This window comes from Gavialis gangeticus, unplaced genomic scaffold (assembly GCF_001723915.1).
Source record: "Gavialis gangeticus isolate Ggan-Ray unplaced genomic scaffold, GavGan_comp1, whole genome shotgun sequence".
Lineage (NCBI taxonomy): Eukaryota > Metazoa > Chordata > Crocodylia > Gavialidae > Gavialis > Gavialis gangeticus.
The window spans coordinates 1094020-1112270 of NW_017728955.1; the positions used below are offsets into that span (position 1 = coordinate 1094020).

The window sequence follows — 18251 nt, forward strand, 5'->3', positions numbered from 1 at the left end:
ACACACACACACACACACACACACACACACACACACACACACACACACACACACACACACACACACACACACACACAGTAATATAGTGCGAGCCCCCTGATGCATTAGCGCAGTTTCTAGTTTCTTTTAAAGAAAAGCACGTTGTTATATGGGATGAAGTGCCACACCTTGTGCACCCACCTTGTGAAAATCCTAGATCCACCTGTGTGTGTGTGTGTATGCATGCACATGCACTGTTCAAGAGGGTTCATGAAAGCTTGTGCTGCACGCACGCACGCACGCACTGTTCAAGAGGGTTCATGAAAGCTTGTGCTACACACACACACCATAAGCTTTCACGAACCAGCTTGTTACTTCATCTTGGCTTTATGAAACAGAAAGAGGCTTATACGAAGCACCCTTCAGTTTTCTCATTTCCAAGGACACTTTATGCCTGTTCCCCACGCCCCAGAGGCCTTGACATGCAAAATGCTATTGCATGCTGCTGAGTGCTCTTCCACATCCTTCTGCCAAAATCACTTGGGAGGCAAGGATGAGAGGCTGTTCCTGAGAAGGGCAGCATGCCTGCAGCTCTTATTGGAATCACTAGAATCAAACTTTAGGGCTGTATTATTTAACTTGGGCTGAGGCTTAGTTTTGGGAGGTGCTGGATGTCCTTGCCAAGCATCGACAGCCCTCCAATTGAATTTGAGGATCAGACTCTAGATCTGTTACTTATAACCACGTTTATGTCATAGTAAAGATTGTGTGGTTTTGTAGCTGAAGTAATATAATGATAGAAGCCTTATTTTGTTGTCTTGGCATTTCATTTGCTTGTTTTAGTTTTTCAATTTTAATCACCTTTTAGCAGCAAACTGTTGTTACTTGCACAGACCCCTTTTAGGTGTTTAAAACTGCATTATACCAAACCTAAATTAGCTCTTCTGTCTCCTGTAGATATGGGCGCTCTAGTACTAGAGGTAATCACCAAACCTGACCATCTTCCTGTTGGCAAAGTTCAAATCAATGGATTGTCACAGCTGTCTCCAAGCAATCCAATCAGTGGATTTTTCACCATTGTTTCACCAACATCTGAGAAACTAGGAGAAGTGCAGGTAGTACTGAAAATTTTCCTCCAATTTATAGTTTGTATTTCTACAGCAACTTGGAGCCCAAGTCAAGGGCTAGACACCACTATGCAGGGGCTACAGAATAAAAAGCAAAGGAATGGTTCATGTCTCAGCCTACAGCAGTGGTTCTCACCATTTTTGGGCTTGCTGCACCCCTCATTAGACTCGAGGTGCCCCTCCATAACTTTTGTGAATACAGTGGCACCCAGTTTGAAAACTGTTTTGCAGATTATGGTGCTTGCTTCCTAGAAGAGGGGCCTGGCAGTGGGAATGGGGAATTGTTCAGGCAGGGACAAGCCTGAGCCTGCACTTACTTAGTTTATCTGCTTATCTCCTAACACCTCACTTATTACCTCACACTTCACAACTTTCAAAAGATCGGGTAACACCCCAGGGTGTCCTGGTATCCTGGTTGAGAATCACTGCGTTACAGTCTAAGACAGGAGATGACTGATGGGTAAGGACAGGAAAATTCACACACGCTGAAACAGTGTCAGTCAGCATGAGAAGTGGTATTCATGGCATGCTAGCAAACGGACTGTTGTGAATATTTTATGACTTTTTAAAGACCTCAAACTAGATTTCAAATCCATATTTAATTTTAAACATCCTTTTTATTTTCTTTTTTTTACCGCCCTGGCACAGTTTCTCTGGAAAAAGTGATTCCTTAGCTTTGTGTGATGTGAAATAACAAACGAATATTTCAGAGTTTAGGCTGGTGCCCTGCATAACTGTGTAAAATACATAACATTTAGGAGTGGAAAAACAATATGCAGTAGAGTATAAAAACCACACAGAAATAAAACACATGCATTTCTTTATATTGTCTCTCTTAGATATCGTTAGTTTTGGAACCATTCCCTGAAACCTATGACAAGAGCAGCTGTCTCCCAACCACAGATGCAAGTAAAGATACTATCTCATGTGCTAAGGGAACCAAAGGGATGAGTGAAACCGGCAAGCCTCAATTTCTTGCTCCATCACAAACATACAGGCCTCCTGGGCTGACTGTTACTGGAAGAGAGTCTGCCAACAGCAGCAGGGGTGCAACCCCTAGGTAACATTTTTCCTTAGATACATTTTCCAATTCATATGGTTTACTTTTAAGCAGTAGCCATTTGGCTATATCCAATGGGGTAAGTCCATGTGTAGTCTGAACTGTGCAGTAATTAGGGGCATAATTAGAAAAAGAATAATAGGAGCAGATCCTCAACCGATATAAATTGGCGTCACTCCACTGACTTCACTCAAGCTCTGCCAGTTTACACAAGTTAAAGATGTGGCCCAGAATGTATCTTAATTAAACACCTGAGTTGGCATGTCTCATGGTGGGAGTGTAAGAGGAGGAGGGAGAGACAAGATTGTGTGCGCCACAAAATAATGAATACATCACATAGTAGCATAACTAGGGGTGGGTGAGAGGGAGCACCAACCCTGGGTACCAAGTTAAGAGGGGCACCCGGAATGGCCTCCCACCCCTGCAGAGTCCACACCCTGGCAGTGTACCCATACTGGGAACTCCAGAACAGTCCTCCCTTCTGCTGTTTTAACAGCAACAGGTAGGGTGCATAGACCATTTATAGCAGTAGCTCAGCTGAGACTGTGCAGGAGTTCCTGGCATGGGCAAGACTGCTGCCTCCCAGCCCCTGCTTTCAGAACCCATGCACACACCACCCCCTGCTTTCAGAATCATGCTACCTTGCTCTCCTGCAGGGTTGCCCGTAGGTGTCAACCCTCCTTGTTATGCCACTGATGTCAAATTTCTCTTTGGATTATAGTAAGAGAGTGGGCCACTGCCATCCTCTGTTCAGAAAATATGTATGAGATTTTGAAGAGCATGAGTTTACAGACCATATGGGGTTCTGTTGAATTTGTCTTTTGCAACAGAGGAAAGGACCACTTGTTCTTCCAAGAGAATTCTGAGAACATAATGGACAGTTTCTTTGGATCTCAGATTTTACCAGATGAAACCTTAAAACCAAATCCTTCAGAGCAGCAAACGGCATTTCCCAATGGTTCTGATTTTGAGAGACAAGCTAGAACAACCATAGAGAGCCACGGTAAGGCATGGGTACTGCCTCTGCACAGCCCAGTTACAAAAGACCTTCTGTCAGGTTAGTACATATTTGGCGTTGGTTGTTTAGTTTTCATTTAAAATTACAAAAATCATTAGTATGTCAGTCATCCACCTTTGCACAACAGAAGGCTTTAGGAAAAAAAGGTTGCTCCTAATGTATTTGTTTCAGTGTTTGGAACATAATTTGATACCTAAAGCATCCCTACGTGACAGTGAAAAACAATGAATTTACTGCTGGGGCCAGGTGGCCTGACACCCGTGAGAGCAGGTCCTGCATGCTCACCAGCTATACAGGCTTCCTCATGCTTCCCCATTAGGGTGTCTCAGCCCAAAGTAAAAGGGTGGAAGAGGGCAACATTGGTCTCATTGTCTGCATAATCATTGATTTATCACCTGAGAATGATGATGGAAAGTGCCAGTGGGGTTAGTTGAGAGGAGGGGGGTTACAAATTGGATTTAAACTGCTAACTCACTTCTCCTGGGCTACTAAACTGCAACTGTTTTCCCTGGGGTTGGATCCAAATAAATAATATCACTGGAAACTTCCACATCTTAACAGTTTTTTAGTCATTCACTGCATTTGTTGAAACACTGTGAAAATAAATTGCTGGTAAGGAACCCAAAGATGGCTCGCCAGCCTTCCAGAAATTAATCTAACCGCCACACCCATCTTTCTTACCTGCTCTCTAGTCTGTATAGCATAAGTGTGTTGCTACCTTTATAGTATACCAAGCTTAATAATCACCAGTATGTCCAGGACTCTTTATACTCCTAGAAGTTCCATGTATCTGTAGCTGGCCTATTTATTGTGCATGCTCAGGACTTTGGTGTGTTAAATTGCACTGGAATTCTGCATTTTAATCCTTCTGTTTCTTTCCCAGCTCTCCTGGATCAGGGCAATAAACTCTGCAATGCTATGGCTGTCTCTGCAATGAAGTCCAGCCCAGATACCAATGCTGAGCTGAGTGAATTGCATCCACCTATAAAGGGAGATGCTTTCAAAGCAACAGCAAAGTAAGCTTGGAAGGGGGGAGTGTGTGTAATAATTTCCACGTTGTACATTTCAAGGCATTATTATGTTTTCTTGAAATGCTGTGGTTAAAGTCACGCCTTTTGGGATTCTTATTCAAATGTGAAAAACTAAATTCCCAGGGTAAATAAATTACTGTATTTCCTACAGAGTGCATTGATTTAAATCACCAATTTTAATTATTTAAATGAGTAATCAGGAAATGGAAGTATAAATAATTGATTTCTAATCTCTCTTTGCATTTGTCCTCTTTTTTAGTGGCTAGTATAATTTTAAAAATCTAATGATTTGTAATCTGTTATAGTTTTTTATATTAAAATTTGTACATAATTTTAGTAGAAGAGGAGATTATACCTGTGTTTGTGTATACGTATATATGCACATATGTGTGGTAGGCTACAACTATTATAAAGTATGCATGCACATTTATTTGGATTCTTTTACATTTTCTGTATTAGCAAATGATGATTGAGGCAGTTCTGTTATACTAAATCATTCTTTCCTTGGGATTTGTGTCAAGTTGTATTTGGATGGAAATTAGATTTAAAAATTCACAAAATCAGCATTCAAATAAAATTACCTCTAACATGGTGGATATAAAAGGAAAAAATGAATAACATATGATTTGTTGTTATTGATAATGTATTAAGGAAAAGGAAGGCAGTGCATCTGGTCACCAGAGGCAAGATTTTTAAAAAATATTAAGGACCTATTAGGTTTTTATGCTGAAAATGTGAAAATATCTGTTTGTTTAGTAGTTGAAACGCACAAAAACCCTGGAAGAAACAAAAATATTCATTATCCTTCTTCCATTTCTGGAACTCTCTTTACTGGGGTATCTACTATCCAGGAGCCTTAAACCTTTGAATTCTGCTGTTGTGTCAGCTGCTGAAGATACCCTCCTGCTAGCAACTGAGTACCCAAGTCAAGAATTTGATCCACATGCTGAAAGCAAAGCAATACAGCTCCTGCTGGGCAGGTGAGTGCCGTAGTGTGCACTGAGACATTCTTGTTGATATTGCCAGGCCAAACCAGGTCTGAATCCTGCTCATACTTATACATATGCTTAAGTTAATGCACAGGAGTGGTTACTCTGACTTCATTAAAACTCTTTATGGGCATAACATTAAGAACATGCTTAAGTCTTTGCAGGCTTTAGAACCCTTTTTTATTCCATTTTCTAGTTTTCTTGCAATCATGTTCTTGAATTTTCTCCCCTCTGGCAGAAAATTTAACTTAGTTTCATTTCCACTGGGAGGAAAAAAACCCACACCCCTGGTTATGTCTCTTACAAGTATGTTACATAAAAAGACAATACTTAAAGGGCTGCTTCTCCAGTACTTTATGATTAGCACTTGCAAATGGTATCTTGTTCCCAGCTTTTGGAAATGTTGCCATCTACCACAGAAGAGAGAGAGCTCAAGGAGGTGTTCTGCCAGTGTATCTTCTCTCTGTTCTGACTGAGCAATGTGGGAAATAGTTCTCCACACTTCTCAGGTCCTTGCCTCTCTGAGAATGCCTTTCAGCAATGCAAGAAGCTTGTGTGAGGCTGACCTCTTGCTGGCCACAAGTGGATCACCATCCACCAGTTCATTGCCCAAAGCGATTAAAGGAGAGAGAGTTTAGAATACCATTTTTGTGAAAGTTTTTCCCCCTACAATTATTAAGGATGGCATGGTGTTTGGGGGACTGCGTAATTCAGAAAATTGTTCATGGAATGTGAAGCCTTTCATCACTATGAGCCCAGTTGGATATGCATTAATAAGTGAAAGCTGTTGGTATTTGACCATCTGTTTGAGCTGGTTGCCTTTCAAGTTGTTTATTGTCCCTGTCCTACAGCTTGTCATTCCTTAAACTTTGGTTTTTGGCAGCATAGTAGCAAGACCAAGAACTGATGCAGCAGTGGAAAGCAGAGTGCTTCTAGAACCCTGTAACTTGTCTATTTACGTCAAGCTGAGGCTTATTGATGAGGGAAGCTTGTATTGTCCTTGCACTGTCCATCGATTTAAATACTGATTTAATTATTTTTAATAAATTTGCTACATTAAAAGGTATATGTCTTCCGTCTTATGTCTACAGTACTGATTTATCCTCTGTGCCCTGTTGGGACGGAACGGGCTCTCCTCCAGAATCACTATCGGCTGGGAGTGAGCTGTATGACAGTGAGCCGAATGACCCTCCCTATGACCAGAGCCTGCTGGAGAACTTGTTCTACACAGCTCCTGTAAGTGCGGGTCCATGGGAAAGTACTTGGAACATGGTCTCTGAATAAAGGAAAATCAAAGCACTCACACCAGCAAAACGTTAGTACCAGTAAGATGTGCATAGTTGTTATATTGCACATAGAAGTTTCCCAGTATATCACATGCAAAAAATCAAAGGTAACATTAGAAAGTCAGGCAAATGCTTTGTGAAATGCTTTTGAAGGTTATCCATGCAGCTTTTAATTTTGTTTTTTTCTAGGTATGCATTTTGATACCATTTTTAATTACACACAACTAATTTGATGATTACATGTTGTTTGTTTTTTCTTTCTTCCTTATTTTGGTAATAGTTCTTATTATCCTTTATTAGCCATGATTACGTTAACCTCACTCTCCCCCGCCCCTCCCCCCATCCCCATCTTCCCCACATATATCTTTATTTAGAAGTCTGATACAAGTTTAAGTGACTTCCTCAGCAGTGATGAAGATGTTTTATCCTCTGAAGTAATCAGGACAAAAAACCTGGTAAAAAATGACCACAGAAAGGGGTCACAAAAGGCTTTGGATTCTGGGATCTGGATTCAGAATGAAAGAGCAGCAGAAACAAAACCCAGGTAAACAGTTAAGTTAGTCTACTTTGTACAGAAGCTGCTAATCTTTTTCTTAGCATAAACTGCCACTAGAAAAAAATCCTTCTCTGACCCCCAGTACAGTCACTTACATACAGTGCAATTGTGCTTTGGAGAGCTAGTGTGTTTAGAAATTTGACTGCATCTCTCTCTAAATGGTGGAACCCAGAGAATTACCATACTTCAGATAAGAAATGTGGCAAACTGTTACAGAGACATCAGTTACGTATAAATTAAATTTGAGGTGAGGGAAACTCCAAAAGTGCCTTTCTAATAATAGTATCTTGATTTAGAAAACTGAAAAAAATTAGAACTAAAGTAACTATTTTCTATTTATATTCTTTTTAGTTTTTGTGTTTTGATAAGCATAACAAAGATATGAAAAGAAATGTAGTTACTGAGTAAGGCTTGCTGTTGGGTTTTTCATATACGCTTGAATCAAATTTGAAATGATGGGTCATTTAACACAGTATATAACATTTGCAACTATGTGCAGAAAGCCTGTTACTATACAGAAAACATATTACCATAGTAGAAACCACAAGGGGTTTTATTTAACTTAGAATAAAAGCTACAACTAAACGTAACACAAATGAGGGGGAAAATGTATGCATAAGTAAAACTGTTAGGCTCTGCTGAATAGCTAGAAAGAGTTAAAGATAGCAGTACTTCATTCACCCTGAGAGCAGTTTCATAGTCAATCATGAGCCTGCCACCTGGACCTAAGTAATCCAGTTATCAATTTAAGAGGAGTTTTTTAACTAGGACCAAAATAGTTCCTTCACTTCCTGATCAACTGCTCTGATGTTTCCAGCTACAACTTGTACTATTGGCATTGCATTCTGCAGTTTGAAGGTGCATTCATTTCCCTGGAGATATATGCTTTGTACTGACTATCACTTAAAACCTCAGGATAAGGTATGACCAGGTGTGTCTACATGTATATTTACATGTGCCTAAACTTAATGCGCCTTTGCTTAAGGTGCTTTAAGAGAATTTAGGCACACGTGTATGTGTGGATACGCTAATGCACATTAAGGCACATTAAATGTAGGAGCAAATAGCTAAGTTGCATTAAAGCATATGCAGACACACTAATGTACGTTAATGCAGTGTGTATCCATTGACGCACACCATATGAACACACATTAACATGTCTACACGTGCACTAATGTGACTTACCTATTCACCCCTAAATTTGATACCTGCAGGTATCAAATTTAGGGTGCATTAAGGGTGCATGTCTACATGTGCATGCTCTTAATGCACCTTAAAAATGTGATTTAAGGTTATATGATCCTAAATTTGATACCTGCAGGTATCAGATTTAGGATCATGTAGCCTTAAAGCTCCATTTTTAGGGTGCATTAAGAGTATGCATATGTAGACATGCACCCTTAATGCACCTTAAATAGCAATATTAAGCTAAGCCTGCTTAAAAGGCATGTAGAGCCATGCCCACTGAGATGTAAGTGGTGCCATCATCCATTTATTGGCCCCTGTACAGAAGTGAACAGATCGAATAACTATTGCTGTATCTCTCCCTTCCCATCTGACACTGTCCCTGCTCCCCCAGATCTTTTCTGATTGAAGAGTTGAGCTGGAACACGACTTTGTCATGTGCAGCTGGAATTGGATGCCAAAAATGCACTGTTTGCATTATATATAAATATCTATTAAAAGCATAGACATTTTTCATTTGTAAATCACCCTTATGTCCCCCTTCACACATTGATTGTAAAGGGTGATTAAAAAACTTCTGATATCTTTTATTAGACCAACTTAGTTGGAAAAAAGTTCTTAGCAAGCTTTTGGGCGCAGGCACCCTTCTTCAGGCAGAGGAAGTCTCTGCTGTGAGATATTATGAGGGATTGTTAAAAACTTGTCACCAGCAGTTCCCATTTTAGCTTCTGCTACTATGAATGCTTATCTAAACTTAGTTTCCTTCTAACTCTCTTCAGCTATTCTGCTAAACTACAGCCAGGTTCTGAAGCTTCCATAGGACACTCTAAGGAAGCTCCAGCCATAAACTTGACTGTGGATAAACTGGCATTGCTGGGTCGCATACATCTAGCCAGAGTCATCATTGAAAGCTTGAGAATCCCTCCTGAAAGCAGCCAGGCTACACCAGGCAAGAAAAGCTCAGTGAGGAAACCACCAAGGCCAGCATTAGCTAAAAAGTGGTAAGTGATTATTTTAGGTGAGGTTTTACTTCCAGCCTTTGTTGTGGGAACCAATGTCCTCTGCAAGCATCTTGTTTAGCTGACCTGATTGCAACAGGATCCTGCAATTTCTTTCCTGTAGGCCTAGTAACTAGGAAATCCTGTGGCTACTGATGCCTCTGAGACACATTACAGGTTAATTGCTCCTTAAATAGTAAGCCAGCCACATGTGCAAGTCAACTTAAAGCATGATCATAGAGTAAACGAGCCACAAAGCTATTCTACATATAATGCGCAACTTTGTGGCTTGTTTGTTGCACACTTCAAATTGAATGTGTTGTCATCCATGCCCCGGGAGTTGTGAAAACCTTGTGTGCCATCCACCTGGAGGGCACATGTGGTTTTAATAGGTCCTGGTATATGTGGAGGTTCTATTTCTATCCTTCACTGTGGGAACTGCGGCAGCCTGGTCCCAGGGTCCCTGTGCCCCCACAGCTGTTTCTTTGACAATCAGCTGATTGTCAGCTCAGGCCAGGTACTAGTTTGGTCCCTAGCCTCAGTTGACAATCAGCTGATTGTAGACACCTCAGCTTCATCTTGCTGGTGCAGGGGGAGCTCAGGATCAGCTCCCCCTGCACCAGCAAGTAGGGCACGATTGGGATCTAATCCCCCATCCCAAAAGAACACATCCAGCCATGTGCACCTGGCATGGCTCAAAGAGTAATTGTTTGGATCACAGATTAGATCCCATCAAGTCTTAAAGTAAATGTCTGCTAGGGGCCTAACTTTCCTGCTGCTGTATGTGTGCTTTTAGGGCACTAGGCCACTGGTCGCTTGTGATCTTTAGTTCTGCTTTTCATTTGTAGCACTTTCTTTGTTGAGTACCACTTTCCAGTGGGAATCTCCAAGAATGAAACAGGGCAGGTTTCCATAGCAACAGAAGTAATTCGGCTAGCATCAAGCAAAGTTGCTGGAGAAGGTAAGAGCCTTATTTTCATTTCTTAAATGCAGGTGGGTTGGATTCTATGCCTTTTTGGTAATTATGTATTGGAGCTTTAAGTTTTATGATGCTTTGTGCATGAGAGACCCACTGATAAGCTTATTAGTGGCATCATTACCAAGATGAATGATCAATACTTAGTACCCCAGGAGCTTTAGATTTGGAACATTTTCCCTAGGCGAAGAGTTCCAAATGAGCCTTGGCTTCCCAGAGACAGTAACTTTAGGATTTTTTACTGGAGGAGCAAAGTAGCTCAGAAAAACCAACCTTTTTACCCCACACAAAAGTGCATCTCCTTTGTACAGTAATACTGATTACTTACAAAGTGCTTTACAGACACAGCATGAGTCTCACAAGGATGATACAAGGAGTAAATAACCCCAGTTTACATGGAGATGGAAATCCAATGAGATATCCAAGGTGACAAGAGGGGAGACACTTGTTAGGTGCAGGAGTGTCTGATTGGCTTGCCTGATCCCTTCATTTTATTTGGTGATGCCATGACAAAGGTCAGCTTGGGTCCAAGGTTAGCAACCTGTGGCCCGCTGGCCAGAAGCTATTTCACCTGACCCATGGGTGCCTGCACTTCTGGACATCAGCAGATGGGGGAGTTTAGTAGTGGTGGCAAGGGATGTGGCTGTTAGCAGCCTGCTGTGTCCCTCCACCCTCTTCTCTCTCCTGTGCCTGCTATTGCAGCCACAACTTCTGTTGCCATTGAATTGGCCTTCGCTGGCAGTTGGTGCTGATGGCAATTGACTGCAAGCGTGAGGGAAGCTGTAGTATTGGGTGGGGAGCAGCCCTCAGCATAGAGCAGGGATGGCTAGAGTGGGAGAGGGTGGAGAAGAGGGGCACTAGTTCAGGGCACAACCCTTTCTAGTTGTGCCTCTGGCAGTGGCCTGCCTTTGGAATGAGCTGTTTTAATTTGGCCTGCCATTCCTAAAAGGTTATCAACCCCTAACTTCAGACCATATTTCTTTGCAAGTTAAGCATGCTTATCAGCAGGATTTGCCATACTTGCTGGTCCCTGGCGTTAGCATTGCAGTAAGACTTTTCATACAGGTCTCCCATGTGGTTGCTTTTTGAGCTTACTCTCATCAAAGGTGGATTCAGGAGACAGGGGTGATGTATATTCATTTCCCAGCTCTGTTAAAAGATTCCTTTTTCAGCCTTAGGCAAGCTACTTAATTTTTCTGTTTTGGTTCTTTGTAAAATGGTAGGAGTATAGCTTCTTCCACACTGCACTGTTTATTTAGAATTTGCATACCTTTTAGCTTTCCTCCTAGTGTTGGTTTACCCACGGTGTAAGTTTAGTGGTTTGGAAAGCCAGTGACCATATTTTGGGGTGTAATTTAAAATGAACGAATAAATTAAATGTTAATGCATTAAATGTTAATATTCACCTTACAGATTAAATATAATCTGTAAGGTGAATAGAAAATTGGCTGGAGCATCAGGCTCAAAGGGCAGCAATCAATGGCTCGATGTCTAGTTGGCAGCCGGTATCAAGTGGAGTGCCCCAAGGGTCAGTCCTAGGGCTGGTTTTGTTCAGTATCCTCATCAGTGACCTGGAAGATGTCAGAATGCACCCTCAGCAAGTTTGCAGATGACACCAAGCTGCGGGGAGTAGTAGATAAGCTGAAGGGCAGGCCTAGGATTCAGAGTGACCTAGACAAATTGGAGGATTGGATCAAAAGAAATCTCATGAGGTTCGACCACAGACAGGCACAAAATTCTGCACTTAGGACAGAACAATCCCATGCACTGGTACAGGCTGGGAGTGACTGGCTAGGACCTGGGGGTGACCGTGGACAAGAAGCTGAATATGAGCCAGCAGTGTGCCCTTGGTGCCAAGAAGGCTAACAGCATCCTAGGCTGCATTAGTAGGAGCATTGCCAGCAGATCGAAGGCAGTGATTATTCCCCTCTATTCACCACTGGTGAGGCCACATCTAGAGTCCTGTGTCCAGTTTTGGGCCCCCCACTATAGAAAGGATGTAGATAAACTGGAAAAAGTCCAGTGGAGGGCAGTGAAAATGGTTAGCGGGCTGGGGCATATGACTTGTGAGGAGAGGCTGAGGGAACTGAGTTTATTTAGTTTGGAGAAGAGAAGACTAAGAGGGGATTTAATAGCAGCCTTCAACTATCTGAAGGATGGCTTGAAAGAGGATGGAGCTGGATTGTTCTCAGTGGGGGCAGATGACAGAACAAGGAGCAATGGGCTCAAGTTGCAGCAAGGGAGGTTTAAGTTGGATATGAGGAAAATCTTTCTGACTAGGAGGGTGGTGAAGCACTGGAACAGGTTACCTAGAGAGGTGGTGGATTCTCTGTCCTTGGAGGTTTTTAAGGCCCAGCTAGACAAAGCCTTGGCTGGGATGATCTAGTTTGGGCTGGTCCTGCTTTGAGAGGGGGGTGAACTAGATGTGACTTCCTGAGATTCTTTGTAACCCTAATGTTTTATGATTCTATGACTGGTATATGGACTCTCATTCCCAAGAGAAAACTTAGTAGATACACAGTTAAAACTAAATGTTTGTCGGTCCTATAAAAAAAAAAGTTACTACAAAATTCTGAGATAATTTAACAAATTGAAAAACTCAAGATGTTCCTATGGTTGCACCAATGAGTATAGACTCTTCCTCTTCCTTCTCCCCCTGCCTCTCTATATAGGCAGGAAATACATGCGCACACATGTGCATGTGCTTCTGCACACACACACAATCTTTCTCCTCCTCCTTTATGAGAACCAGAATGTCTCCACGTTACTCTGGAGAGTTCACAACTATGGCCCTATATACCACCTACCCTCCATATACAGAAGATAGAGGATTTCTCTACTGTTCAGCATCATGAAATAAGTTAGCACTGAAACTAAGCAAATGTTCATAGGTATCAATCTGTCTTCCAGTGGTAAAATTTCAACAGCGATTTGTGTTCCCTGTGCGTTTTGGTGGAATGATGATTGAGCACTGGTGGAACTCTGACCTGGCTTTCAAAATCTACATGAGGAAAAGGACGCAGAAAAAGGTACTGACCACAAATCTTTTCGTAAAGCAAAAAAATTGTGCACTTTGGTTCCCCAGATCCTTGTGCACAATCTGATGTCCTTTCTTTCTGTAGTGTTGTACTGAAACTGCTCTGATTTGTATCACAAGGGAAAAACAGATAAATTGATGCAGCCCACGTGGGATGTTTCTTAAGCAAATAATAGCTTTTTGTATTTCAAAATAGTATATGAGATAACTGGTTATTTTGGGTCAAGACGGACAGGTCTGAGTATATTTCTCCTTTGCCCTTCTCTAGAAAAACATTTCAGGAGTATGGTGTGGATTTAAACATTAACCATCAAAATGCAAACGTCCAGCATGTCTCCAAGTGACGTGCATGTCTCAGGGATTCCACACTGAAGATGAAACAGAATAGTTAGCCCTATACAGATTGGGTTTATGTTAATCAAATAATGAACCTCTGTTGTTGCAAAGGAAATGAACTTACAAGGCTCCATCAGAGTTTTCCACTTCAGGTTAACTCTGGTGTTTCTTTTTATCCAGCAAATTTTTCATGAATCTAACCAATTATATTTTCTGTCCTCAGCCAGTGCTGATTGGCTCAGCAGCCATTAAGCTCCGCACAGTTCTCGAGTCGGAGCCCCTCACTGTCAGTTGTGAGCTACCTGTAGAAGAAGAGGAAGGTCAGACTCCACTTGGGCCTCTAAAGGTATAGACATTCCCCTTGCAGTGTTTGAGTTAGGTCACCTTTTATCACTATAGTTCAGAAGCTAAATATGTCTCTAACATGGATGTTGCACTTCAAATATGAAAGTTTGTGGATTCAGTTCAGTAGAAACCTGTTGCCTTTTTTGTTTAGAAACTGTGATTCTCCCCAGAGTTCCACCGCTTAAACTGAATGGCTCGCGGCGGGGGAGCCCACCTAAAATTTCAGTCCTGTAGATCTCTTAAATGTATTCCTGGGGAGCGTAGCCAGAGGGTGGGTCAGTTACTTTCGCATACCATGGAATGACAGGTGTTTCCTACTTAGGGCTTGAAAAACCCACTGGCTCCCACTAGATTGTACAGGTTGGCATAGATTGGAAGAAGGCCATTTGGTTGTAGGAGCAGATGGAGAGGGGAAGGGAAAATGGAAAAAGATGCATTGGATTGTGAAAATCATTGGAAAGGAACGGAGCCTGCAGAAGGAGTAAATGGAGACAAGTAAAATCAGTGTGGGGAGCAGTGATGAAGGAAAAGGACTGGGGGAAAGAGAGAGGTGGGTAACGGGAGGGAAAACACAGAGCAGAAAAATCCAACTAGACTAGCCCTAGAAGGATGAGGGAAATGACAGAGACAAAGTGGCAAGAAAAGAAAAATAAAGGGGGGCGGGAGAAAAAAGAAAGAATAAATGCCAAGGAAGGAGTTAGATTCCAAAATATAGTGATTTAAGTAATGCTCCCTTATAAAAACAAAAGTATAAATAGTTCCTCAAAAAGTGCCCACAAGACATTGGTTTTCACCCTAGCTGGCATTTGTCAGGTACATTTTTCAATCACTCTTCAGATTTTCTTTATCTAGTCATAAGCTTGTCAAAAACACAGGTGTTGCTTTATTCACCAAACCTTTCTGTCCTCATCTTTCAGTAATGATTGACATTCATGAATGGCATTCATCCATAATGAGCTTACAAGGTTCTGAATGGTAAATTAATATAGCTATCAAATCAAGAAAGCTATAAATTTTTCTTTTGGCCAGCTTGTTCATACAGGAAATACACTCAGAGTAGCTGTTTTCACATATTACAGGTATTGTTGGAGCTTGCAGCCGATAACAAAGACTTTGCCAGTGCCAGCGCAAGGTCCGTGAGTACTGTACAGCAAACCCCAGGTTATGTCATAAGAAGTCCGGGGATGGAAGTAAAAGAAGCCGGCAGGAATTATAGAACTGCAGAAAGCCCTCAACGCTTGAGGTCAAGCAGCCAGGAATCCTCAAACAGACTGGAAGTGCCCAGCACAGAAGTTATGAAGCCCTCACAGTCCCTGCCAGTATCTGTGTCCCGTAATTTAATGACACAAGTAAATGTCTCTGAAGAGGCTGGGTTGCTGCTGCATGTACTATTGATGGTGCTGGATGGGAAGGATTTTATTGCTGGAGACTTTGGAAGCCATGGTTCCTGTAATGTCTATTTAAACTGCAAGCTGTTCAGCACAGAGGCGGCTACAAGATCTGCTGTCGTATGGGGCACAACACAACCTGCCTTTAACTTTTGTCAGGCAAGTCTCACATCTCTCCTGTTACACTGTCTGAACTTTATACTCTCACGGTGACAACCTCTTCCACAGTTTAAATCTTAAAAACAAAACTAACCCAAACCCCACACTGTTCGCATACTTACAGACCTATCTGCCTGCCTTATTATAATATATTAAGTATATCTTGTTACTGTGCTGGCTGTACCACAAAGGATAAAATACTTCTGAGTTGCTTCTGAGCAGCTATCAAACAGTAAAGTAGACCTTTGAAATACCAGAGGAAAACGGGCAACAAGGCCCATATGTTAAGCATGGAAAAGAAAGCAGCTTCTCTCCATGAGAGAAGGGAAGAGATGTTAAAAATGTTGATCTGGCTGGCAGCTTGGTCCCTTTATAACCCTGAATTTTTTTGCTCTGTGGGATGTGGCAGCAGATTGGGTAAGGCATCTCCTAATGGCTCCAGAGTAGTGAATTCAAGCCTCACTCCATCCAGTCTCGTGCCAGTGGTCACCCTCTGTTCATCCAGCTGTAATTGGGGATGTGGTCATTCAGCCTGGGGAGCTGAAGACAGATGTGCTGCTAGCTGTAGAAACTGGTGTGCCTTTGCCGTGCTAAGGTAATGAACTGCTAGGCTTGGATGGGCCCCTGACCTTGTGATTCTTTCTCTTCATATATAAAATGCATGAGAGTCAGCAGCTGCTACATTAATACCTGGGTAAGGGCCCTCAGCCAAGACATTACATACAATTAGGCTTTTGATGTAACACCAACTAAACTATGTTTCACTTCCTGTGTGTGTCAGGTATGTTGAGTCTGGTTGTTTTTCCCTGTTCCACTGCAAGACACAGTTGAGAGTCTTAGACGTGCAACTCTTCCAACCTTAATTAAAAGAGTGGGATATAGAGAGGCATAGCAAAGGAATATTTAGTCTCAGGTTGTGTGTCTGGGGTGTGTTAGGTAGGTGCTAACATTGAGTCTGAAGGGGCTTGCTGGCCACACAGGGTCCAACAGGTAGCCAAGGATTCCTAAAAATATCACATTTCAGACCACCACGTGCAACTAAAGGGCGTGAAACAAGAAACACCAAGAGTGTTCTGCAACATGCCACAGGGAAGACAAGGGCATGGCAGTGAGAGTGAAGTCAGTCATTAATATAACCATTAAAAGAGTTTAAAATAATCTAAAACACACTTGCCATCAAAATCAGACTTCGTCTGCATGGATTGTCATTTTCCAAGTTCACCGGTATTCCAAAATGGGGTGGACAAACCTGAATTGAGTTTTTAACCTTTATAATCATTAATATAAGCCAGAGTGATCTGCAGATCACTGGGACTCTGATGGGTCATGGTAAGTGGTCTGCAATTTGGCTATTTATTACACCACTCACCCTCCACCTCTTTTTGTTTATAAAGCTAGATTACAAGGTCTACAGGATGGTTGACAGTGATCCACCAATACGGAAATGTTGGGAACCACTACATTAGAACTTTCTCCCTCACTCCCGCAGTATATGCTGTTTGGCAAACAGCTTGCGTTCTCTTTAAATACAGGATATTTAATGTATTAATTATCATTAATTTCATTATCAGTTCATTAGTAATTATTATTAATTAATTTATGAACTCTAAATATTAGGTGTTGCCTTTTTCATTGACTCGCAAACACTTGGAGAGACTGAAGAACAATGTGATGGTCATTGAAGCCTGGAACAAGATGGGAAACCCAGGATGTGACAGACTGCTGGGACTGGTGAAGCTTCCTCTGCATCAGTTTTACATGTCATTCAAGTAAACAGCCTTTTTAACTGTTTTGTTCTGTCTTTGACCAGGTTGGGATATGTGCTGACCCATGGCTAGAGAAAGAAGGGGGCTGAATGTGTTCTTATAGCATTATTTTGCAACAAGTGTCTTGTTTGCTCTGCTCTGCTCTGCTCTGCTAGATGGAAAACCTGAAAAATCGACTCTGAAACACATGGCTTTAATTGGCCTGGAAGTGAACTATCTCCAGTGCAGATCAACAGATCCACGTTATTGTTCAAGTCCATCCCATGCTGGGCACTGTACATGCATTGGCATTAAATCCCTGGTTCCCCCCGTCAGATAATTGGAGGTGAACACATAATGTGTCTGTGCAACATCCACAATCCAAGGACTGTCCCTGATTTCAGCACTACTATGGCTTGTCTGATGAGCAATTTGGGGCCTAGCTTTGCCAGAAGACATTCTATAAGACTTGCAGCAGTGCTCCCTTTGCTGCTCACTAACATGAAATATGTGACTTTCACTGCTTTATGTCCACTGGCCACAATAGTTTTTCAGCTCACAGCACTGTCATGGCAGTGAAACATGATTAGGCACTGAACAGCTCTTAAAAAATCAGCTAGTTTCACTGATCCTATAATACGTCTATAGCCTACGTAAGTTGTTACTTTTCCAATAAGAATAAAAAATGGTATTTCTGTCAAGAAAACTACAAAAAATGCAGCTTTGTGTAAAATTTCTATAATCTTTGACCAATCAAAAAAATAAGGAGTCGGTTGACAGTGTTTGACCAGTTTGTCAGCTCTACTCTTAAATGGCGAACTATGGCTTTCAGTAATCAGAAGTCCCACTATTCAGAGTAGAAATTGGATTGTGCATTATGAGCAGTGTGTAGAGTTTTCCACATGTTTTGGATGGTTGTTTCCCCAACTGTGACTGTAGCGAGTAACTGATCTCGTCCCTCATACTACAGGGTAATATTCTGGTTTGTGTAGCACAAGGAAGTGCTCTTAGCATACAGATGTCTAAATAACTTGAG

The 18251-nt window shown here is 41.8% G+C and overlaps 2 protein-coding genes across 5 annotated transcripts in view; one reads left to right on the forward strand and one right to left on the reverse strand.

Annotated features, from left to right (window-relative positions):
- PPME1 (protein phosphatase methylesterase 1) overlaps window positions 1-1146 on the reverse strand; it is a 62603-nt gene extending 61457 nt beyond the window's left edge. Inside the window, exon 1 of the mRNA XM_019522014.1 lies at window positions 1141-1146. The gene's annotated coding sequence lies outside the window, so the exon portion shown is untranslated. The remainder of the gene's footprint in view (window positions 1-1140) is intronic.
- Window positions 1-18251, forward strand: part of C2CD3 (C2 calcium dependent domain containing 3) — an 80817-nt gene that overhangs the window by 1278 nt on the left and 61288 nt on the right. For all 4 annotated transcript variants that reach the window (XM_019520928.1, XM_019518769.1, XM_019519576.1 and 1 more), the window contains exons 2-14: window positions 937-1094; window positions 1946-2166; window positions 2997-3223; window positions 4068-4200; window positions 5067-5195; window positions 6296-6440; window positions 6865-7034; window positions 9011-9232; window positions 10078-10190; window positions 13116-13234; window positions 13802-13924; window positions 15003-15470; window positions 17088-17239. In XM_019520928.1, the coding sequence (XP_019376473.1) occupies window positions 939-1094; window positions 1946-2166; window positions 2997-3223; window positions 4068-4200; window positions 5067-5195; window positions 6296-6440; window positions 6865-7034; window positions 9011-9232; window positions 10078-10190; window positions 13116-13234; window positions 13802-13924; window positions 15003-15470; window positions 17088-17239 (2378 nt within the window). In that variant the 5' untranslated portion in view covers window positions 937-938. The remainder of the gene's footprint in view (window positions 1-936; window positions 1095-1945; window positions 2167-2996; window positions 3224-4067; window positions 4201-5066; window positions 5196-6295; window positions 6441-6864; window positions 7035-9010; window positions 9233-10077; window positions 10191-13115; window positions 13235-13801; window positions 13925-15002; window positions 15471-17087; window positions 17240-18251) is intronic.